The 26,044-nt window shown below is 35.6% G+C and overlaps 2 protein-coding genes across 2 annotated transcripts in view; one reads left to right on the top strand and one right to left on the bottom strand.

Moving 5' to 3' along the window:
- The window catches only part of LOC115245696 (laccase-like), a 222,779-nt gene that overhangs the window by 91,760 nt on the left and 104,975 nt on the right, over nucleotides 1-26,044 (top strand). The window contains exon 4 of the mRNA XM_029824122.1: nucleotides 4,639-4,796. Within this exon, the coding sequence (XP_029679982.1) occupies nucleotides 4,639-4,796 (158 nt within the window). The remainder of the gene's footprint in view (nucleotides 1-4,638; nucleotides 4,797-26,044) is intronic.
- On the bottom strand, nucleotides 14,088-16,281 carry LOC115245697. Its single transcript, XM_029824124.1, has 4 exons — nucleotides 15,920-16,281; nucleotides 15,490-15,846; nucleotides 15,276-15,406; nucleotides 14,088-14,888 (listed from the first exon to the last, which is right to left on the bottom strand). The coding sequence occupies exons 1-4, from the start codon at nucleotides 16,005-16,007 to the stop codon at nucleotides 14,511-14,513; spliced, it is 954 nt and encodes a 317-aa protein (XP_029679984.1). The 5' UTR covers nucleotides 16,008-16,281; the 3' UTR covers nucleotides 14,088-14,510.

Genomic DNA, 26,044 nt, shown 5'->3' with positions numbered 1-26,044 from the left:
TCTAGCCGATTCGCGTAAAGATATACGGGGTGCCTCACTGTTGCTGCGCATGACTTGGCGCGAGACACTACCGTGTCTCTTGATATCTTCTATTATCTTTCGGAAAAAAATAAAAACAAAGTGTAAAAGTAGGTCAGTGAGGAAATGGGTTATTGATCGAAGGAAAAATTATAAGTGATAATTCCTAGTTGGAATTCGCGTAAAGAAAAATTGGTTGGTAGCGACTTACTCTTTTTAAGTAGAAGACGGACGGGCAGCTTAACTCGGAGATTGTCGTTCGTGGTCAAGAGAGATGCCGTTGAACAGGACACTGGTCACAGTTCGCGATGTAAACGATTTTTAACAATTGCACTGAGAACGGACTAACTAATCGACTTATAGATTGACTTGTTGAATGACTTACTGCCGGACTGACTCGTTAACCGGGTGACTCTGATGAAAACTGAGATGATGGAGTCTTGCGGGCTCCCTTTCTATAGTTCGTCGATTGGTCGAAGGTGAACATTTTCCGATGGACTTTTGCACACGTGATTTTGAGGTGAATAGCAAAGGTCTATGATTTCTATCGATGATGATGCGGTTATTTTGTTAAATATTTCGTAAGGTGATTTCATCGTCTCTTCGCTGTTTATTTGTTCTTTCGCTGGAAAGTCTATATATGGAATATCTATTGATCGGCCTAATATCTTCTTGTTTTTCTCGCGATTACTCATAGATATATTTACTGATAAATGATGAAATGTTTAAAGTTTAAAACGTTATGTGGTGCAAGATGTTCTATTTACCGAAAGACTTATTTTTATTGCCAATCGACGATCCTTGCCGCAATTTCGCGGAAGGAAGGAATCGTGGAGTCGCCAGGATGTAACAGTATTATATTAAAAAGAATTATCTCTCTTTGACAAACGATCAGTGTACTACCAGTATCGATAATATCGAAAAGTGGATGTAACACGGACATGAACCAAAACCGACAGTATTGAAAAGTGCATGTAGCACGGACATAAACTGATCGGCTGTTTTATCATGGCTCTGAAAGTGGCCATGTAGTTCCAGGCAGCGTAAAATGGATATACATGACGCTAGTGTACGATAGAAAAAGCATCTTACGAAAAAGGGCAGCGTGGTGACTCTCAGTCTTCTCTCTGATATTACGTATGAGAAACATCTGCGCATGCATGACTTAAGGGCTATCGCACACAAATTGACATAGCTGCATATGCACCGTCATAAGACCGTCTGTATCAATGAGCATCGAACATAAAATCGCCATATTGATTTACATAGCATGCTCATTGGTCCAGACGGTCTTATGCTATACATATGCAGCTATGTCAATTTGTGTGCGATAGCCCTTAAGTCATGCATGCGCAGATGTTTCTCATACGTAATATCAGAGAGAAGACTGAGAGTCACCACGCTGCCCTTTTTCGTAAGATGCTTTTTCTATCGTACACTAGCGTCATGTATATCCATTTTACGCTGCCTGGAACTACATGGCCACTTTCAGAGCCATGATAAAACAGCCGATCAGTTTATGTCCGTGCTACATGCACTTTTCAATACTGTCGGTTTTGGTTCATGTCCGTGCTATATCCACTTTTCAATACTGTCGGTTTTGGTTCATGTCCGTGCTATATCCACTTTTCAATACTGTCGGTTTTGGTTCATGTCCGTGCTATATCCACTTTTCAATACTGTCGGTTTTGGTTCATGTCCGTGCTATATCCACTTTTCAATACTGTCGGTTTTGGTTCATGTCCGTGCTATATCCACTTTTCAATACTGTCGGTTTTGGTTCATGTCCGTGTTACATCCACTTTTCGATATTATCGATACTGGTAGTACACTGATCGTTTGTCAAAGAGAGATAATTCTTTTTAATATAATACTGTTACATCCTGGCGACTCCACGATTCCTTCCTTCCGCGAAATTGCGGCAAGGATCGTCGATTGGCAATAAAAATAAGTCTTTCGGTAAATAGAACATCTTGCACCACATAACGTTTTAAACTTTAAACATTTCATCATATATTCAGGGGAGTAGGAGGGGGAAAAATAGGGAGGAGAACTTGGAGTAATGAGGTCGCTAGAATGGTAGTAGGTGTGTGTAAAATCGTAATCGTGATTGTTAATTCTATTAATTATTCTAACAATTCTATTCGCTTTGATTAAATTGTGGATTTTAGCGGCGATATATTGGTTAGCTATTCTAATCGTTTTTGAGTCAGCTTGCGCCAACGCCCTCCGAGTCCTGCGATAAACTCGATGTATGTACTTGGCTCGCGAATGAAGTCGCTTGATCGAAATACGCAAGGTGATCTTTTTCACTATAGAAAATTATAAGTGATAATTCCTAGTTGGAATTCGCGTAAAGAAAAATTGGTTGGTAGCGACTTACTCTTTTTAAGTAGAAGACGGACGGGCAGCTTAACTCGGAGATTGTCGTTCGTGGTCGAGAGAGATGCCGTTGAACAAGACACTGGTCACAGTTCGCGATGTAAATGACTTTTAACAATTGCACTGAGAACGGACTAACTAATCGATTTATAGATTGACTTGTTGAATGACTTAGTGCCGGACTGACTCGTTAACCGGGTGACTCTGATGGAAACTGAGATGGTGGAGTCTCGCGGGCTCCCTTTTTATAGTTCGTCGATTGGTCGATGGTTCGATGAACATTTTCCGATGGACCTTTGCACACGTGATTTTGAGGTGAATAGCAAAGGTCTATGATTTCTATCGATGATGATTCGGTTATTTTGTTAAATATTTCGTAAGGTGATTTCATCGTCTCTTCGCTGTTTATTTGTTCTTTCGCTGGAAAGTTTTTCTATATATGGAATATCTATTGATCGGCCTAATTTCTTCTTGTTTTTCTTGCGGTTACTCATATATATATTTACTGATAAATGATGAAATGTTTAAAGTTTAAAACGTTATGTGGTGCAAGATGTTCTATTTACCGAAAGACTTATTTTTATTGCCAATCGGCGATCCTTGTCGCAATGTCGCGGAAGGAAAGAATCGTGGAGTCGGCAGGACGTAACAAATATTTACCAAAAGAAAGAGGTTTTATTATCATTACTTTTATTTCTGTTGTATGCTGCAATGCTTTTGCACTTTACAACAGCATATCTAAAAGGCATTTTTATATTTCTTCTATTATTATTCTTCAATAATTTTTATATCCGATTCAGGTTAAAATAACTGTCAACTATATTATGATTATGGAGACTATATCTATCAAATTGTTTGTGCGCATGTGCAAAATGAGATACTTTAAAGGTAACATTTCGTGAGCAGTGAAAAACAGCAGCAGTTTAGAAAATAACTAGAATCGGTGACGTACTTCTGGCGCAAGTTTTTGCTGTTTGAAGTTCATCCTGTTGAACAGCAAAGCAGTAAAAGCTGTGTTTTGGTTATACGAGGTGTGATCAAAAAGTAACGAGAATTTTCAAATTGCGTGCGCTGTATCTTGTCTATCGAGTTGATTCTTTTTTTGTGTGTTAGTAGCACTGTCAGTGACGTACGTGTCAATTTTCAGGCAGCTACGGCGCTTAGTTTGTGTTTGGCGAGCGAATGAGCTAAATTAGCTAATATTAGCTAATATATTAGCAAGCACAATCTAATCACCAAACAATGCTAATTAGTTACTAAACTGCTGCTGCTTTTCACTGCCCATGAAATGTTACCTTAATACATGCTTTTTGAGGCCATTTTATATAAGCGAAATTTGGGGAGTTAGCAGTCTAGTAATATATAGAAGTCTGTGGTAATAAACCAAGTATCGACTTCGATTGGTTATCGACATCGAAAGATCGATATCTAGGTTGTTATAGCTCACAGATAACCTGCGAAGGCATGTTCATTGTCTGTAAATCGCAAAATCTTTGCACAGTATAAAGCACTGCGTAATCAAAAATTTTTTCTTCGCGCTGCGAACAAATTATCTAACAATTAAACCTCGGGGACCGTCAGACGCCGATTTTTCTCAAATTTTTTAAAGTTGTTTCTCATGTCAAAATATGAAAAAATCTGTCATTGTTTTTAGCTTAAATTGACTTTTTTTGAAATTATTTTAATTTTAAGCAAATACATGACTTTACATATTTAAAGCAGTATTTCTTAAAAATGAACAAACATAACAAAATGATTAATAAAAAATACGTTAAAAATAATAAAATTTTGTTTTTAAATGTTTATTTATATTATACGAACATCCGATTTTTGCTCCTAAAGCCTTTTTATCAATTAAAATACATGTTTTTATAAATAGGATTCTTTGGATAAAAAAATATTAACTATATTAAAAATCTTTTACAAATATTTAACGAGATTCTCATTAAAAATGTTTTTTTTAGGCGCAGTATATTTGCGCATGTACATTGCATAATCATAATTTAAAATATTTTATTATGTTTATTAGATATTATAATATATTTATGTTGCCAAAATAAATGATATTGACATATTTAGTTGTATATAACAAATCTTATATCAAAATGTACAAATCTGGGATGTACAGTTTGATATGTAACAAATTTTACATCTCAAACTATTAAAAAATTGGAAAAATTATCAATTAAAATATATCAATGGGTTTATTATAGTTTATATACATATGTGTTTTTTTAGGTTTGCAGAAATGACTATATTATCATTGACTTACAAAACGAAGCCGAAGGTCTTGAAGCGAGTATACATTGGCATGGAATTTTTCAAAATGGGTTTCAATATTTTGACGGTGTACCATTTCTGACGCAATGTCCAATTCCGTCAACTAATACCTTCAGGTACGTAATAAATATAATTCAATGTTAATTTTAAATGTTTCTTTTTTATTTTATATAATTCTATGTAGGGTATCGCGCGATACCCCCTCGCATGTAAGTCTTGTTATCAGGAAAATCGTGTTAAGCTATTTTACCATCTAGGATGTGTAAGCAAGCATAAGATTTACAATAAAAACCAGGAATTAGTGTCGTGTACTGATCCATTTGATAAATTTATAATTGAAAGTGAAGCAGATATGAAGAAGCCATCGGCAGTGGCCGGGGGCAGCAGGTACAGATTAGGATCTACAGGATCTATAGGTTCGTTTACGATGCCAAGCAGTGGAAATAGAATATCAGGAGTGAGTGGATCATCGACTATTGACGTAAAAATAAATTGGTTGGTAAAAATTGTAAAAGAAGTAAAAGATGAAACGGCATGTAAGAAGGAAATTAAAATGATGGTCAAGGAATTAGTTCGAGAAGAATTGGGAAATGTTAAGCAGGAACTAGAAGAGTTGAGAAGAATGATATAGGGAGGAATATGTGGATCAACAGGAGGAATACAAAGGAGCTACAGTGAAGCGGTTAAAGAGAAAAAGGAAGACAATGTTACAATTATCGGGTTCGATTCCCGATTCAGCCACTTGTACCTCGCATATTTTTTCAGACCCGCAAGCGTTGTTTTCTAACAATTATTTGTCGGGCTGAGGAAGTGTGTAAACGCCCTACACAGACACGACAGTGCCGCTGCCACGGAAGAGATGGATGCTTGGTTCGTGCCTCCTCCCGCCTTAAATCCCCCCTCGCTTCACTCCTAAAGATAAAATCTAAGATTCAACAAAAGAGTGAAGTTATAAAAAAATTGATAAAAGAAAAGGTAGATATCAAAAACATGGCGATGGGAATAACGAAGTTAAAAAAAGGAAGCAAGGGAACAGTGATCATGGGTTGTGAAACTGGAGAAGAAATGAAAAAAGCCACAGTGCAGGACAAACCGGGAGAAAATTTCAAAGTTACGGAATCACCGCAGATGAAGTCCAAAATAAAAATTATCAATGTCAGTAAAGAAGAAATGAGATTGGATGATGATGACTTAATAACTACAATCAAGAAGCAGAATAGAATTGATGCAGTAAACGATGAATTCCAAATGCGAATAGTGAAGAGAATAGTTAAAAAAAAGGAGAAATGATAATAATGAACACAGGAGAAAAGAAAAAGAAGAAGGTTCCATAATAATTAAAGTAGATAAAGAAACGCATGAATTGATGTGGAAAAAAGAAAAACTAAATGTAGGATGGAGAAAATGTCCTATATTGGGCGTATCCCGTTTGGACACGGAACGATTAGACACCGCACGATTGGACACCGCACGATTGGACACCGGTAATTATGCATAAAGAGGGCACAAGCAGAAGCATAAATTTTAGTTTTAAATCAGAAATAGGTATGGGTTAGGTTATATCTTCCGGAACGTACCCCGTAGGGGGGGCGGAACATACTGCCTCCACGCATATACTTTTTAATGCGTAGTAAGGTTCCACATAGGTTTACAACTTTCCACGCGAAGCGAGGTTCAAGGCAAACCTATGTGTCTAGTTTTTTGATAGTGGAGCCCCCCTCCCCACCGAAGGAGAGGCGGAACCCACTGTGTCCAATCAAGAATGTTCAATCGTGCAGTGTCCAATTGTGCAGTGTCCAATAATGCGGTGTCCAATCGTGCAGTGTCCACTCGTGCGGTGGCCAATCGTACAGTGTCCAATGATGCGGTGTCCAATCGTGCAGTGTCCAATCGTACGGTGTCCAATCGTGCAGTGTGCGTGTCCAATCGTGCGGTGTCCAATCGTGCAGTGTCCAATCGTGCGGTGTCCAATCGTGCACTGTCTAATAATTTGGTGACCATTTGTGCAATGTCCAATAATGCGGTGTCCAATCGTGCAGTGTCCAATCGTGCAGTGTCCAATCGTGCAGTGTGGGTGTCCAATTGTGCGGTGTCCAATAATTCTGTGTCCAATCGTGCAGTGTCCAATCGTTCCGTGTCCAATACTACGTGTCCAATCGAGCGGTGTCCAATCGTTCCGTGTCCAAACGAGTGTCACCCCCTATATTCAATCACATTAATGTTAAAAGATGTTTTAAATGCTGGAGATACTATCATATTGCAAAAAATTGCACGCGAGACGAAACATGCCACAAATGTGCAGGAAATCATAAAGCGATTGAATGTATGGCGACAAAGAAAAAATGTGTAAATTGTATGTTTAAAATTCGAATATACAACCTGAAGATAAGTGATGAACACGCCCTTAGCCCGGAATGTCCAACATTTAGAAGGGTGATACAGGAAGAGAAGAGGAGAGCCGGTTGGAAGGATGCTAAATAGCAACTACAGAAGGAAGCGGAAATAATACTGTATACAAATGCGCAAAATTTGATGGCGCATAGAGACGAGATACAGCATCAGATTATAAAGAAAATGAACCCTGCGTTCATAGCGTTATCAGAGAACAGATTGACTGTTGAAATTGAAGACAGTGAAGTGAACGTAACGGGTTATAGTATGATTAGATGTGATGCTGAAAATAGAAATACGGAAGAGGTTGTTTTATATGTAAGGAATGATGTTAAATATGAGATAGTATTAGTACAAAAATTAGAATCGTATTGTTGGACTGCTGCGATTGAGGTGAAAGAAAAATTGTATAAAGGAATAATAATGGTAATATGTCATTCACCGAGTGCATCGCATGGTGATTTCGTGAGATATCTGGAGGATATACAGGGTGCGTACGGTATTTGAGGACAAATCGAGATTAAAACTAATTTGATTATATTTTTTACAAGATTTATTATAATTACATAAAATTTTTATACAATCTTAAGTGACTACTTGACTATAAAATTATTCAATAAAATCTCCATTAGCGGCAATAACTTCCTCAATCCGGGGTCGGAAACGACTGCATGCCCGAATCAAATGCTCCTTATTCATGTTGGCCATGGTGGTAGTTATAGCATCCTTCAGCGAAGAAATGGTGTTATGAGGATGTTTATTAGTCTCACGTTCAACTACGCCCCAAACGTAATAATCCAGGGGATTAAGGTCTGGGGAGCTAGGTGGCCATAAGTTGGGGGTGATGTGGTCATGGAAATTCTCGGCCATCCAATCTTGTGTCGCCATCGCTTTGTGTGAAGGAGCAGAGTCTTGCTGGAATATGTATGGTCTGTTCCCACATACACTATCAATCCAGGGTTTCACAACACTTTCTAAAACCTCGATGTAGGCGGCAGCATTAACCCGAAGCCCCTGGGAAAAGAAGTGAGGTGGCATAACATGACCTTCGTTGCTCACAACTCCTAAAACCATAACAGTAGCTGGAAATTTCGTGTGCATAACACGGGGAACCTCTGTAGGTTCTGAACATAGCCATCTATCATTTCTCCGATTGATTTTTTGGTCTTGATCGAAATTTTTTTCATCAAAACAAAACCATAACATGTTGGGAGCTTCTGGGTGCTTAAGCTTGTTCAAAAGACGTTTTCCTCGGATAGTTCTCTGCTCACGAGTTTGTGCCGACATAAATTGTCCTCTGCGCATAACGTAGGACTTGTAGCGTAGGTCTTCGTGAACGACTCGACGAACTAGGCCCTCAGAGACTTTAAGGTCTCTCGCGAGGGCTCTTATTGACTTTGAAGGATTTTCGTCAACGATCGCTTGTATTTGTTGAATAAATTGTGTAGTTCTAATAGTGTCTGAACGTTCCTCATGCTTTTTGCGTTTTGCAACAGATTGTGTTTCGCCATCTGATGCTTCCAATTCACGGCGAACCTTATGTACGAATGATCGGGCGCAATTGAGAAAATTGGAAATTTCTAAATCTGTGTGTTTCGCACATATAGCGACGATAACAGCATGTCTCTTTATTTCTTGTGTTAGATTATAGTCCTCCATCAATGATCTTAAAAGAAAAAAAAATGAAAATAATTACCTTGAGAAATTACAGTCACATATATGGATGTCCTCAAATACCGTACGCACCCTGTAGTAGAGGAATAATTCGAGGAGAATGTATGGTAATAGGAGACTTTAATATAGATATTATGTTAAATTCGTTTTATACAAGGAAACTACAAACGACAATGTTGAGCTTAGGCATGAAACAATAAACCGACGAGAATTACAAAAGATAGTAAGATAATTATTGATTTAATTTTTGCTAATAATAAAATAGAAGTGCAGATGATGCATGAATCTAAAATAACGGACCATGCGTGGCTAAAAGTTGAACTGAATGCGAGTAAAATTGATAATAAATGCAGAGAACTTTGTGTTAGAAATTATACAGAGTTTAATGTAGATGAATTTATTAAATTAGTGAAAAATAAATTAGAGAAAAATCAAGATATGGATGTCAATGTGAGAGCGAAGAAATTTGTTAACAGTATAGTAGATGCGTTGGACGCTACAGCAACTAGGAAAAATTTTAGAATTTCGAAAATATGGGAAGGAAAAAAGTGGTTTTCGGATGAAATAAGAGAAGAAATGGTTAAAAGTGATGAGGCATATAGAAAGGCATTGTATGCTGACATGGAACAAAATTGGTTGCAATTTAAAATTGAAAAAAATGCAGTAGTTAAATTAATTAGCACAAAGAAGAAACAGTATTATGAAAATATGATAAATTTTAATAAAGAAAATCCTACATCTATGCAAAACACTAGAAGAAATAATTAGAGGCGAACCAGGAGGTAAGAAGGAATTAGAAGATATATAGATTTTGAAATATTAGACAGCATTGAAGGATGCAATATAGCGGATAAAGGAGGAGGGCCAATAAAGCTTGATTTTTGGGCCAGAGCGTCGCACTTTTTTGATTACATATTTGTATAGTTGAGGTCAAGAGCTTTCCAAAACACCCTATGAAAAGCTTTTTACGTTGGGGAAAGTGAAAGTTATAAATCCTCAAAGTTTAAGAAACATAGGCATGTAGGAAGAATGAGAATTATCAAGACTATCTGATTTATGATTTTTTGTGCTAAGTAGACTGCCTTAGTTGTATGTGTGTGTGTGACAGATTGAAAATATATACATGTATTTGTTATTTTATCCTCCTCTTTTTAAATATGGGCTTGGAACCATCAACGGCGAAGTTACTTTTTTTTGGTTTTGTAAAATGATTTTTTTTGTTTTTTTTTTGTTTTTTATTTATTTTGTTTTTTATTTATTTTGTTTTTTATTTATTTTTGTTTTTTTATTTTGTTTTTTTTTGTCATAAATGTATTTTTTGCACATTTTTAAGATGCACTTTATAAGAAGGGCATAATAATTGCTTTGGCATTTTTAAATAACTTTCACACAGCAAACATCAATAGAGTAGAATGAAAGACAATCGCTTGTATCAACTGTCAATTGTTTGATGAGGATTATCATCAACTGAGACTTTGAGGACTTATAACTTTCACTTTCCCCAACGTAAAAAGCTTTTCATAGGGTGTTTTGGAAAGTTCTCGACCTCAATTATACAAATATGCAATCAAAAAAATGCGACGATCTGGCCCAAAAATCAAGCCTTATTGGCCCTCCTCCTTTAATTTATACTATATGTATACAAAGTATTAATAGTATAGTAAAATCTATAAATGGAAGTAAGACTGGAAGTGCGTGTAAAAGAATTTTGAGGTGATTAGGATAGAGCATTTACAGGAAATTGTTATAGGACTACCGAAAAAAAAAGATACAGAGGAGGGAATAACTAGCGATATATTAAAGGCAGTGTTTTGCGTAATAAAAGAGGAATTTGTTGATATAATAAATAATTCTTTGAAAGAAGGTTGCTGTCCAGAAGGCTAGAAAACATCTACGTTAATACCGATTCCAAAAATAGAGAAAGCTAGAAAAGCAAGTGAATTTAGGCCTATTAATATGTTACCAATATTTGAAAAAGTGTTAGAATTAATAGTTAAAAAGCAAATTGAAACGTATTTAGAAGATAATTGTATTATAACAGAGTATCAGTCGGTCTTTAGAAAACAATATTCGTGTGAAACAGCGATTTAAACAATCATTAATGAATATGGTTAAGATCATATTTAAATAATAGAACACAGCAGGTTCAATTTAATAATAAATGTTTTAAATTAATGACCACAGAATATGGAGTACCACAGGGATCTGTATTAGGACCTTTGTTATTTATAATATATATAAATGATATAATCAAAATTTGTTCACAGAAGAATGTAGTATAAAAATGTTTGCAGATGATATATTAATATATGTAACTGAGAAAGCAGCGTGTAATTAGAGAGCAAAATAAATATGGCATTTATTATAATAAAAGAGTGGATGAATATAAATAAGTTAAAAATGAATGCAGGGAAAACGAAATATACGATAGTCAGAAGTATAAGAAAAGAACCGCGAGGTAATATTACATTGAAATATTTGGATGGAACTGAGATAGAACGTGTGGAAATAATGAAATACTTAGGCATAATTATTGACGATAGACTACGATTTAAGGGCCACTGTGATTATATGCTAAAGAAAATAGGGAAAAACGAGTTTTTTAAATAGAATAGGTAATTACATTTCGGCATACACTAGATGTATTGTATATAAGACAATCATAGTGCCTTACTTTGAGTATTGTGCGAAGCTATTAATTGATATGAGAGAAACACAGCTGAGTAAATTGCAAAAAGCATAAAACCGGGCCATGAGGATCATATTGTAATGTGATAGACATACCAAAGTGGAGTGTATGCTGCAAGCGCTGCAGTTTATGCCCATAAGACAGAGGTTATACCATAATGTGTATATTTATTTTAAGATTTTAAGGAACATGTTACCGGAACAATTAAGAAATAGATTAGAAATAATGGAAAATGAGAGTAAAAGACAAACACGACAAGCTGGGGATATTGCAATAAAATATCGCAGAACAAAGAGTGCACAAAAGAGTATGTTTTACGAAAGAGTGAAAATGTATAACGCGTTGCCAGCTGAAATAAAGCGGAATGAAAGAATTATGCCGTTTAAGCGAATGTTAAAGAAGTATATTGTAATTAATGTAAACTAGATTTGTATTACAAATAGCTGAGAAAACTAATAAAGATCAATCAATTAATCAATCAATCTCGCTCTCTCTCTCTCTCTCTCACCCCCTCTCTTTTTCCCTTTCACCCTCCCCCTCGCTCCCCGTCGCTCCCCCTCACTCTTTCTCTCTCCCCCTTCCCGCTCTCTCTCCCTCTCTCTCTCCTAATTATTATAAATTTATAAAAATATAATTTTATAAAAGAGTATTCACAAAAAAAATAATCGTACATGAGCGGTGTGAATGCCCCTTGAGGGACAAAAGCGCTTTGCGTGTGTGCGTGCGAGCATACGTATGTGAGTCTGAACCTTATTCCGGAGAAGAATGAAAATGTCACAATTCTGATATACGATTATCATTTCTCAGGATTGGCTGCATCAATCTTATTCGAACTGGCCGCAATCGAAAGCTTGTGTCTATGTTATATAATAAAAGTGCCGTTACATTTTTTATTACAGTTCCTGCTTTAGTTCCTGAGGTATTTTAATCGAAAGTTTACTTGACGTAAAATTCCGGATAAGCTATATAGAGGTAGCGCCTCGGCATAATGCAGTAACTCTCAATGGTCGGATCCAATTTTTTTATGTACGTGGATCCAGTTTTTTTATGTACGCTATCGCGTCGCTTGATCAAGGAAGAAACAAAGATAGAGCAAATAAGCATAGAATAGAAGCAGGAAAGAGAGCTACAATAGAAAGAGAAATAAAAGAATAACAGAAAACGAGATACTGAAAGAATGTAAAAGAGAAATGAACAAGATGGAATAGGAGAAATCATACTAGGGCAAAACGATGCAGAAATTATATGAAGAAAAAGGAATAACTCATAATGGGAAATAGAAGCAAGTGATAACAAAGGGAAAAATACAATAGAAGAATGGACCCAAAAAAGCAAAAACAAAACTAAAAGAAAAAAAAACAAAGTAAAGGAGTCAGTTTCAGCGAAAGAGTATAACAGTTAGAAAACGGTAGAAAGGGCGAAATATAGTTAGGACAGAAGGGAAAAGGAATGAGATTGAAAACAATACCCATATTGAGATATTATAATGAATGGACAGGAAGTAGAATATTGGGAAAGAAACAGCAAGAAGGTATGTAAACTCTGTGAAGAGATAGAAGAGAATCGTGGTAGCACATATGTAATAAACCGCTTTCGCAAGGCGGTGACGGATAACTCGGTCGGGATCCGGGGCTCGTGAAAGAGGGTATCGAGATACAAACGAAAGTAGTGTTTAATAAAATATAATTTATTGCGTATAAATGTGTTTGTACAGTGTGCGTGTATGCGTATAAACGAAGTGTGCGAGTGGGCGGGTGTATATGTGTGCGTGTGAGACATTTGACGAGTGAGTGAGCGCGCAAATGTATAACAATAATTAATTGGGCGCACACTGAAAGAAAAATGTATTCAATCCAAAAAAAAAAAACTTGTTATGAGTAAATGATTTGGTTAAATAGTACCAATGGACAATTAATTTGAATCAAATTAAAATATTGTTCAGAATGAGATACTGTCTGCTGAAAAGTATTGAATTATTTATTATATTCGAGATACACGAAGTGAAATGTAGAAATTATTTATTTATATAACTATTTCATTTACTATTTTTTAATGTTGTGCTACTAAAATTGAGTAACTATTTACCAGATTTAAATAAACAATTGTTCAATTTAAATAGTTTACAAATTAAATCTTAATGAACACTTATCGTAATAACAAAATATTAACTTAAATTCAATTAATCGTTTCATGAAAAACGCTTTCATAGATTTCAAATGAATTAAATATTTATTTATTGTTAGAATTTAGCATTTGAAATTAAAAATCATTATCTCCTTTTAAATAAATTTTTGTTTCATTAGACATAAAAATAAGATGGTTCCCTATAAATATTTTATAAACTTATTAAATATTTATTGAAATGTAAAACATCATTTATCTAAAATAATTAAAATTGGTTTAAAATTGATTTTATATTAATTTCATCTTATATATTAAATATTAAATTGAGTGAAATGTTGTTACGGCATGCAGGCAGGTGATACACTCGCCGTCGTCAAGACGAGTGCTGTGCAACAGTCCCCCAAAATGTTGCGATCCATACAGAACTTTCAGTGTACCGTAATTAATACATGTGCATCAATTATATATATTAATAAACGAAACTTTATATAATAATCATTCATTTCAATCGTCTTATAAATCTTTTTTTGACCCTTATTAGAATTGTTCGAATTGAAATTAGAAATAGTTGAAGTATCATCAGAAAATTCAGAAGCGTCTGTATCAAAAACAATATCACTTATTTGCTTTGAAGTTATACTTGAAGCTAATTTTGTTTCTGATATATGTTTATTGAGAACGTGTCTCCGTAAAGAATAAACATTAGTAAACTGATCATCACAATTGTCAAACTTACATGTAATAGTGGAATTTAACATAAACTTATGTTTTAACCTTATATGTTGCATGACAAGGTCCATGGTTATAAATATTTTTTCGCAAAAAAAACAATTCATTTTGAAAGAAAAAATAAAAATCTGATTTTAAAACACTCAGAAATTAAATATTAAATGTAATTTAAAGGAATTGGAAATTAAAGGAATTTTATGTAATTAAAACAAAAGATTCAACATTAATCTGATAATTCGTAGGCATCAGAAGTATCTATGTCCTTTTCATCGAGCTTAAGACTTACTTTGTTCAACACATTTTGTATATGAGGTATTTCTGCATCATATATAGTATCGAACATATAAATACCTTTTTGAATTAATAACCATAAGTGCTCGCAAGCTGATGGATATTTTACATGAAAAACTTGAAATGCTTTAAAGCAGACATCAATAGCTTCTAAAGCACTATTTGTTTTATACAAAATGTCATCGACACAAACGTATATTTCATGCAGATCCTCTCCATCGACATAAATGATATACGGCTGAAGCGTAATTTTTAACATTTGGGCTTGTTGCTTTGCTTCATGTCTTATTAAAGTAACATCTCCAGCAATCTGAAAGAAAAATAAGAAATAATTAAAATGACAATGTAGTAGATATATTGTTTATCAAATTTTCAATGGGCCTTGTTTTGCGCATTTTAATAGAACATTATAATAAGCATTTTCTATCTCTTTTCGTTTTCTTTCTCTTTACATATCCTTGCGTAATCAAACGCGGCCTCTTCTAATCTTTCTCTCTATCTCTCTACATATGCAGTGTCTATCGACCGATTTCGGTATTTAAAGTAAAAAAAATAAATATAATTAAAATGTGCAAAATTCGGCGTATTACAAACTTACTAATATGATAAAGAAATAAAGAAAATGAAGAAAATCCACAGCCAAATATAATTTAAACAGAGTAGACCATAAAAAAATTTAATTTTCTTAAATACATACTTTCACAATTCTTATCATGCATTTTTCGGCAGCATAAAGAGAAGCTCTTTTATAAACTCCATCTATTTTTTTCATTGTTTTCGGAGGTATTAGATGAGGTAAAAGTTTAAACATCGTTAATATTTTTTTGTCTAAAACATATAATAGATTTTTTTTTTCATCTGATATGTTGATATTTGTAATAACGTATAAATAATAATAAAAAAATAAATACCATTATTCAAGTCCTCTTCTTTTATTTTATTGAGCATTTGATATCCATCGTCATCCTTAGGATTAATCGAAAAATTTTGAAGAATGATATTGAAAAAACGTTTAAAATTTGATTCGCTTAAAGCAACGTTTGAGAGAGACATTTTGCTGAAATCTTGGATTATGAGGTTATAACCTTGTGGATGTTTGTAATGTGTCCATTTAGAAAAAATATTAGACAAATCTTTATCTTGATTATTGTACAGATCTTTTTTTCTTAAATCATATGTTGTAGACCAATGTAATAGAACCTCTGTCCAAGGAGCCTCATTAGTCTCTAACCATTTCATACTTGCAACAACTTTTTCATCAACTTTTTCTATAAAAAATAAAAAATTTTGCAACAGCTGAATTTAAATATTATACATATAACTGAATAAATATAATGCTACCATCTGGAACATCGTTCGCAACCTCTCCTATTGTTTTTTCAATTTCGCCATAAAATTTTTTATTCCTGCTTCTCTTATTTCTCCACATTGATACCAATTTGCCTTTAGATGCTTTAGATTTGTTATCTATTGCATTTTTCTTTTTTATTGGAGAAATATAATAAGTTTTTACAACTTCAGTTGGAAAAGTCTCACAAATTTTTTCAGCGACATATTTTGCTATATCATTTGGCAACCTGTGAAAGTATGTACTACGATAACTATGATCACTATGATATTCAATATTAAATAAATAAAATGAATTGTACAAACTTACTCTGAAAATCTTTCATCAATATAAGTAAGTACTATATCGCAAATTTTATTTCTTTGAGCTTCAGTGAAGTTTTTTTGTTTTTCATAAGCTGTAATTATCATCGTCAGTTAATATCGACTGATATCGAAATTTTGAGACACTTATTTTGAAAAAATATTTAACATTAAATTAAAATGTAAATCAAATAATATTTATTAAAGTTCTTACAAAGATTCTTTAATTTCAAACAAATACATTTTGTATTTGAGTCAAATAATCTTTACAAAATAGTACATTATTATTAAGTAAATTAAAAAATTGGTTTGAAAAAATATTTATTTAAGTCTATTTCTTTAATTTAATTATATCAGATTTTTCAATTTTAGAGAATAAATTATTCAATTTGAATAAAGATTATCTTAATCAAAGTTATTTATTATTTGTTTTAAAATTATTTCACATTGAATTAAACCTTTCTCTAACTTGTCTACATATATATTTAAAGTAAGTCATTGTTTATTACAATCTGATAAACGACCTCTTAATGTGACTATATCATATTTGAATTAATATATTTATTTGAATTGAGTAAATTTTATTTTCAGTGCAGAGTGTCGAATGCAAGCTCGTTATGTATGAGCGAATGATACAAGCGTGTGAGTGCGTGTCGGTGTATCGCGGTGTGTGTGAAGCGGTCGCCGGTACGGCGATACGGCGGTGTGCGATGTATAAATGATTATAATCGGTTGAATATAGATATAATGTAAATGCGTGTACAATGCTGAACGGATCGTGGTGCGGTCGTATCGGGTGCGGTGCATTCAATGTAACGCACGGATGCGTTGCGCGGTTCGCGAGTTCGGCGGATCGATAGAATATCGATCACGGATCGCGGACAGCGATTTCGGCAGAGGCCGTTAGCTATCGGGCGGTAATTTCGGTCGGCCCGGTGGGCAGTCCTTCGACGCGTCGGTATTGATCGCGTATGTCGATCGGTGTCGCGGTAGGGATGTGGATCATTCCGCGGCGCGGGACTTAGCGCACCGTATCAATGGCGAGTCCGGATGTCGTAATGGCGGTCGGGCCGTATTAGCTAAGCGCGTCTAGTGCGTTCGATAGTAATTCGGGATGGTCTTCCCCCGTGTAATTCACAGGAGTGCAACGGCTGACGAGAACACCCGTCGATGGCAGGGAACTCCCCATCACTAGACGATCGCCGTTGCACGCAGGTGGTCGGATTTACGCGAGGTGTCGAGCACTCTCGACGGGGACGAGTACGCCCGTTCCCGTTTCCCTCGTTGTAATCGGTTTCGGAAGGATCGCTCTCGGAGATGCCGCAAACTCTCGGCTGAGGCTGAGTACACCCAACCTCGTTTTCTCTCTCTTTGTGCGGTTAAGGATCTAGGCGGTTTCTAGGCGTCTTACAGACTCTGGCGGTGCGGAAGATCTGGTCTCGATATTCAGAAACGCGCTCTATTTATACCGGTTTTCGGCGCGCGCGTCTGCGTAATTCGCCTATTCGGTTCTCGATGTTTTCGCGCGCCTAACGGCGGTTAGATGTTTACGCGTTTCTGATATTATTTAAAAATGGGCGCTCAGCGCCTCCGCATTTGCCCGACCGGTGTTCGTCGGGCGGCGGACTTCCGGCGGATCGGCGGCCGGGTACGGTTTGGTAACGATGGGGGGAATGCATCGTTACACATATTAAAAGAGTGCACGCGAAAATTTAAAAAATACATAAACCGAAGAAACAATAACGTCAGAAAAGAGAGAGAAAATAGAATAAATCTTAAAAATAAATAGTATGAGAAGAGAGAGAGAGAGAGAGAAACACAGGAAGAATTAAGGAAAGGATAAGCGGGTGGAAAAAGGGAAAATCATAATAAGATATATAAATAGATAAAAAATAAGTTTGTCATAATCATAATATGTGTAAATAAACTGTGTAGATAAAGCAGCAAAACCATGTATCTCGAGAAAGGAATCATTATCTTTAATAAAGTAAAATAAATAAATGAATACTGTTATGCTTTGGGTGAGGCACGGGGATTTCGAGATCGTTCGCCGGATTTGAATTTGAAAATTCTGGCTCCATCCAAGGAATCTCACCTGGGTTTTGCAGTTATTCGTAGTCACTTGTAGATTTTGATAAAATATATTTGTTCAATGAAATGCTCTAATACAGTGTCTTATTTTTCGCATTTTTTTAGCTCGTGTCGCTTATCGCGGTTTCGGGTGACTTCGCGTGTGCGTGCTTGGAGTCAAGTTTACGTCGCGAGACTCGCTTTTACGATCTTCCATAACTCCGTTATACTATTATGCACTTTGTTAATTTTGACTGCCCGTGCCGTGCTGTCTTGTATCAATTAATAATTGCGGCTGTCTGCTGCTCGTTAGCAGTGGATGATTTTACTGTTTCCCCTTCGATTAATTTTCCGGAGGGGATTGCTTAGCAACATGACCATATATGATCGCGTCGCTCGGACGGCAGGGCTAAGGTGCAAGCGAAGAAAGTTCGAAGGCAAATTTTTTTGCTTGTATTTTCGCAATTTCTTCCTTCGAACCTTTGCAATCGCTTAGTCTTCGTGCATGGCTCACTGCGTCAGCGTTTCGCGCAGGCAACATTCGTAACGCTATGCGCCTTCCTCGGTTTCGATTTATAATTGGAAGGCGTGTTTTAATAAATAAGATTAATTAATAACGATTTAAAATAACAAAATATTGTAATAACTTGTATATAGCCTTTTGGACTATAACAATACTGTTAAATTGTTTTGTATATTTGTGTCATATAAGATGTTATTCGATGTGTTCGACACGTTTTACGTGACAACTTAGGCAATTTGATGCGCATAGGATTTTAATAACAATATCTCATAAGATTTATATGCTGCAACTTACAATATTTAAAGGATGAATTATAATTAATTTTAAGATAAATTTAAAAAATATAATTTCAATAACATTGCATATAAAATTATTATATCAATATCGATAATAAAATTGATATCTGATAGTACCTCTATTATGTGTAACGTACCATACCTGAGTGTGCAAGCTTTGAACAATTTGTGATTTTGTGTGCATGCGCGTTAGAGTTCGTGTGCGTGCGCGTGCGGTGTGCGTGCACGTATGCGTGTGTGTGTGTGTGTGTGTATGTGTGTGTTGTACAATAGAGACAAGGACTACACCTTCGACACTCCCATGATATAGTTAATATCTTCATGTATGTATGTACATGTGTGTATGTTTGTTTTTTTTATAACAGATTCTCAAAATGTCTACTCTGTATTGCCTAATAGTAAATCACTTTAAAACATATTGGAGACTGTTTCTGCAGTGCTTACGAGAAATAAAGTTCATCTCATCAGTTATTTGATAACACAAGTCTTCGAGATTTCGGGGTTTTGTCTTGTAAACTGTTTTTTTATGACTTCACAAAATGAAATTTAACGGAAAGAAATCAGGTGATCGAGAAGGCCATTCAATTTTAACTTTTTTCCAATTCTTTTTTGGTCTCATATTAATCAGCTGTCAGATTCAATGAAGAAAAACCCAATCATGGTATCGTAAACAATACCTGTACGTTGACTTTCTGAAGATATTGCCTATACGCTTCAATCATCTAATGTGGGTTTTCGTTCCAGTATCGTTACAGATAGATAAAATTCTTTATTGATTCCCCAAAGGGGTTACAATTTTCCATACAATCTTCTACATACTCTACAATCTCTTCATTTTTCTCCTCGACTCCATTCCTCCCTTCTACCCCGCTTAATTTTACTCTCCTCTTTTCTCCCACCATACCTTCCTCTCCACTCTTTCTCCTTTATCCTCCATTTCTACAATCAAAACCTTTCTCCCTTCCTCTCCTACTCTCTCCTCCACCCGCCTTATCTTGGCCCTTCTTCCTAGTATCTCCTCCATCATGCCCTCGACTTCCTTCCTTCCCTCCTCCGGCTCTTCTCCTTTTACTCCTCTCCATACCATATTTCTTCTCCTTCTCCTTCTTCTCTCTCGCTCTTCACTCTCCCTTCTCTCTGTACCTTCCTGCCTTTCTTTCTCCAGACCTTTGTTGACTCCCTTAGCTCTTCCTCTCCTCTCATCTTCTTCTTCCTTATCCATCCCTCTCCTTGTCTCCCTTTCTTCTCTTCTTTCCTTTTTTATGTCCCTCTCTTCCCTCCTGGTCCCCATCTCATCCTTCCTCCTTCTTTCCTTCTTCACCTTACTCCACTCTTCCACCCCTACTTTCTCTTTTTCCTCTCTTCCTCCCGCTTCCTCTCGTATCTAGCTTACTTCTTTCCCTTCTCTCCTCAGTTCCCCTTTGTCTCTCGTCCTCTTTCCTCCTTTCCCCTTCTCCTTTCTCTCGTCCATGTTTCTCCTCTTTTTCTTTCTCTCTTCTCTATCCGTCTCGCTATCTTCCTCCGTGTCCCATCAGGCTTTTACTTCCTCCCTCCTGTCTTCTCCTTATCTCCTTTTCCTTTCCTCTCCTGTCTCTCTTCTTCCTCTTTTCTCTTTTCTCCTTTCTCTGCTTTTCTCCTTTATTTCCTCTCTCCTCTCTTCCTTTTCCTCCTCGCTTTCCTCCTTTGTCGCCTCCCTTACTCCTTCTACCTCTTCTCTCTTTCCTTTGTTCGGTCCCCTATTCTCCTTTCTCTCCTCTTCCTGCTCTTCTTCGCTCTCCTCCTCTGTCGTCGCTGTTGACCTTTTACCCTCTTCTTTCCTTCCTCTCTCTCTCTTTTCTCTCCATAGTCTTAATTCATTTCTTATTCCCCTTACTTCCTCCACCAGCTCCTTCATCCACTTCTCCATGTTCTCCGTCTTCTTCTTCCTTCAGTCTCTCCTCTCCTTTCGTTTCCTTCTCCTCTTCTCACTTTTTTCACACTCTTACTTCTTCCGCCTCTCTGCACTTTAACTTATTAAGCTTTACTGTCCGCTGCCTCTCCCTAACCTAGCTTTCGTCGTACTATTCTTTAATTCGCCTGACCTTTCTTTCTCCGTTCTTCTCTTCCCCCTTTGACTCCCATTTCCGTGTTCAACCGCCATGTGCTTGTTTCACTTCCTTTCATCGGCGCCATCTCATATCATGCGTCTTCCCTCTCAGCTCCTTGTCACTTGTCCCGTTACACTGCTCTGCCCATAGACATAGTATATCTAGACCGAGTGTTGAGGAGTGGAGGCCGATGCCCACGTAGAAAAGGACATACTCTGTTTTGTGCCCCTTGCGTTCTCTCTCGCTCGCACGTAGCATGACGAAAGAGAGCGCTATGCTCTGTGCGAGCGAGAGAGAACGCAAGGGGCACGAAACAGAGTATGTCCTTTTCTACGTGGGCATCGGCCCCCACTCCTTAAATAAAGGCAAACGCTCGGTCTAGATATACTATGTCTATGGCTCTGCCTTATCCACTTCTACTCTCCTCCTTACTGGCCGTCTTTCCGTCGCTTCCCACGTGACTCTTCTCTTCTCTCTCTTTCCATTTTCTCTCTCTTTCCTCCATCTTCCTAACCTCCAAACCGCTCCAACCTTTGCATCCTTTTTCTATCCCGATCCTTTACTCCACATATCTCCCTTCATTCGCCTTGATGCACCTCCTCCTGCTCCTCACTTTTGTCCCTTCCGATCTCTCTCACTTCTCCCTATCCCGTCTCCTCCTCCTCTTCCCCACAAGCACATTTTCTCCCTGTTCACGCTTTCCCACCGGAAACGGAAGTCCCAGTATCGTTACAGTTATGTCTATTAATGTATCCATAAAATTCGAATGTCACTTCATTCGAAAAAAAACTGCTTTTGACAAAAATTCAGGTTCTTCGTCAATTTTCTACTATTATTTCTTTACAAAATTCGATTTGAAAATTGAAATCGTTTTCAGATAACTCTTGCATCCTAAGTGGGTCTTGAAAGAACAGAATTTGTTTTTCATAAAACTTTTGTGAATTGACATCCTTTCAATATCGTTGAACGTATTTATGAATAAGTGTGAGACTTTTCAACGAAAAAGTGAAAAGTAAGAGATATTTATTTGGAATTGTTGCCGCGGCAATTACCAGATTTTGATCGATTTTTAACAAGATGATCCCGTTTGAAGCGTTTTATTGTACGTTCTACAGTAGACTTTGATATATTAAGTTAATTCATAAATAAATTCCGCTATAGATTATGAATCATTCTTAATGAATCACTTTTTTTGAGAAATCAGCATATATCTAATTATTTTATCTATTGCAAGTAATTAAGAGTATATCTTTTACAAGTACAAGCGAGTACAAGAAAAACGACCAGCCATCATCAATGTCGCAACAATGTGATTTTGCTACACGACAATGTTTGACCATATAAATGGCTAGAAAAACCCTCCAAAAAATGCTGGAGTTTTTATGGTCAGTTTTACTTTACTCTTCTTATTTTCTGAACAGATTCGCTGGTCAATTTAGAGACGATTTTTCTTCAGCGAAAATGTTGGGACATCAATAATTTTCGAGTTATAAACGATTGAAAAAGAAGAATTTTTAGAGTTCAATTTTAGAGTTAAAAGATTAACACAACTACATTCTTCAATTAATTTTATATAGAGTTTATTTTAATACAATTTTAATTTAAGGCTTAATTACAATGATATGTGATATATGTGGCAAGAATTGGAAGCCTGCAAGAAATGATGACTTCTCTCGACATTTTCACTGAGGAAAAATCATCTCCAAATTGGCTGGAGAATCCGCCCTTAGAGAGAAATTCAGAGGTTTTGTGACACCCTGTATATATGTCATTGTTTAGTATTAACATTAAGCTTATGTTTTATTGGCAGAGCCTGCTAACATAATGTGACGCAGATTGATGAAAGAAATTTAACAAGATGTATCGAAATGCAGGTTCTGTTCGATTTCTAATGCTAATTTACGTCCAACTGTATTGCCAATTTGCGTCAAATTGTGTTGCAAATATATCAAGATTTTCTTGATTTTTGCTATCAATTTGCCGTTATCTTTTGTTGGCAAATATTGCTGTATTTCTGTCAGAATTTTACCAACAGCATCGTGTATATTTGCTAAGTACCGAACTGGAATCATTTTGTCAACAAAATTTGTAGTAAACGTTGTACAAAATCTATCTATGTCTGCTTCGGACAAGTTATATTTTTACCAATTGCACATTATTTACCAATTGACAAATATTTATTTTGATTGTTTTCTCAAATATTCTGTACCGTTTTGCAAACTATTCTACCGATTATCGCAATTCTTTTTTTATTTTGGACTCTCTGGATTTTAAAATAAAAATTATAAATCTGTAATTTAGCCACTCTCTAAAAAGTCTTATTTGTCGAATCTTAATCTAAATTAATGCATACAATATATTTTCATGCTATTCAATATTTATATGCTATTAGGATAAGAGTGAAGATTGAGAAAGTTTAAAACAGGAGAAATGCTCGGTCTTAAAAAATATGAAATTCGATTTTAATCGGTTAAAATCTGTTTGCACTATGTTTTTTCCAAAATATAATAACTATTGGTTAACAAGTCTTTTGACTCTGTTATAAATAAGCGAGTTATCGTCTCCAATTCCTGAGCGAGCGGATGTACTATATTTACCATATTACCATATTATCTGACCGACATGCGAGTATTCAAATTTTCTTTTCAACGATTCATGTGACAATTTCTAAAACGTAAATAAGTTTGCTAAAAACCGTCGTAAAAAACGGCCAATTCCAAGTGATCTGTTTATAAACAAAAGTTATTTTAATCTTTTCTTCTGAACTATACATTTTTACCAATGACTACATATACAATTTTTCAAAGTTTATTTAAACTTTTTTATAAAAGCCGTTTCTCTCTTTCTACCTTTCGGAATAATGTTACAGTATTATATTATGTTGCTCATGTCATAAATCTAAAATTTTTAATTGTGCTGTCATTACATGCTAGTTGCAATGTGTTTCTTTTGTGTTTTTGGTTATTTTGGTTGCAAAATATGAAATTTAATGTTTATACGTTATACAAGTACTTTTTTAGCTGTAAAGTGACTTTATGCATACTTAAAAAGAAAATTGCTGATATACTATTAAAAGTTATGAAATGGCTCATTTATATAATTTAAATCAGTGCTCGGAGATAATTGCCCTTTTCGGGCCGATATGTGAAGCGACGCCTACGGTCCCCCACTTCCGCTCGAGGCTCGACGGCCGAGCCGCCGATCGCGCGCGTAACGCTATGTCTCAGAAGCGTCCCGATCTAAAAAATATGCTGAGATTGTACCTGCCGTGAAATTGTCGTTTAAATTTGCTTTGCCAGATAATTTGTCTATTAGTAATATATTATATATGTATAGTAATATACAGGGTGTCTCACAACCTCCGTACAATACTTTAATAGTGTATTCTAGAGATAAAATACAGTAAAAAATTCTAATACAAAAATTTTGAGGCTGCAACAGTTTTTGAGTTATAACCGATCAAAGTTTGCCAATGATATCGCGTAGAGCTCGCGCGCTCAGATCCATACACATACACGCGTACCGATCTGTCATCTGTTATTGATTTTACAAATTAGGTAATATTGATTTTTTGCTGCACAGCTGATTTTATTGTTTCTTATGTATATGAATACCATGTACGGCGGTCAGCTGAGATTCGACACTTAGTTCCTGAAAAGAATGTTCCTTCACTCGGATTAACCGTTTTGCGACAACATTTCAATCCTTTCTTCTTTTTTCGCTGTTTAGCTGAGCAGCGCCATATCCACTTCAATTTCGACGCAGACTTTTTTTTGACTTTCATTGGCAATCCACAACAGGTGGGTGGTGTTGATGTTGATGATGGAATTACTTTTATCTCTTCGAGAAAAACTTGCGCGACTTCATCCACAGAAATGATGTCGTGAAACGAAGAAAAAATAGAAAAATTTGTCAATTTCGGGTGAAGACGAGGATGAATGTCGTTGCACATAATGTGAGATTATGAATGTGACTGATTACTTTCGAAAACTGAATACAAGCATCTACTAATAGTAAGAGCAATGAGAATTTTTTGTTTATTTTCAAAAAACGTAAACAATGCAAGACATTGATAGTACATGCGATTCTAAACTACACATGGAAGATACTCGCGACGATGATCTTCACAACATGTGTCAAGGTCAAGGTCATTGGGTCCGTTTTGTAACGTTTTATTATCATGTCCAATACTTTAAAGTGATACATCTCGAAAACTATTGGTCGGAAATTTTTTTTACTATTTTTCCCGTGTTCCTCGTCAAAAATGTCTTCAGAAACGACCTTTCAAATAGGGGGCCACAGTTATCGTAATCGTGCCGCAAACTTTGATCACTTATAACTCAAAAACTATTGTAGCCTCAATATTTTTCTATTAAGATTTTTTACTTCATTTTGCCTCTAGAATGCACTATTAAAATATTGTACGGAGATTGTGAGACACACTGTATATATTATATAATATAATAATTTGTCTATTAGTAATATAGGTAATTATTCAGAATCACGGCTCCACCTGCAAATGGGCTGCAAATTTTTTTGATAACTTTTTGTACTTAGAGAATAATGTAAATAACAATTTTTAATCGCGGGAGGCTCAAAAAAAAAGTTATAGACCAAAAAGCGGAAAAAAACGAGTCAAAATCTTATCAACAGTTTGAAAAAATTTTCTAGTTCCTTTTCTAGTTTCATTGTAAAATAAATGTATTCATAAATTATAAAAAGTTATAAATTATTTAAAAAAATAAATACAAATGGAAATAAAACATAAATAGAAATGTATAAGACTTATACACATTAATCTTACAGACTATGTTTTACTAATGTTACTTATACCTGTAGC

This window comes from Formica exsecta, unplaced genomic scaffold, assembly GCF_003651465.1.
Source record: "Formica exsecta isolate Colony F162 unplaced genomic scaffold, ASM365146v1 scaffold127, whole genome shotgun sequence".
Taxonomy (NCBI): domain Eukaryota; kingdom Metazoa; phylum Arthropoda; class Insecta; order Hymenoptera; family Formicidae; genus Formica; species Formica exsecta.
Note: the sequence above shows the minus strand (reverse complement) of the source record. Positions and strands in the feature narration are given on the sequence as shown.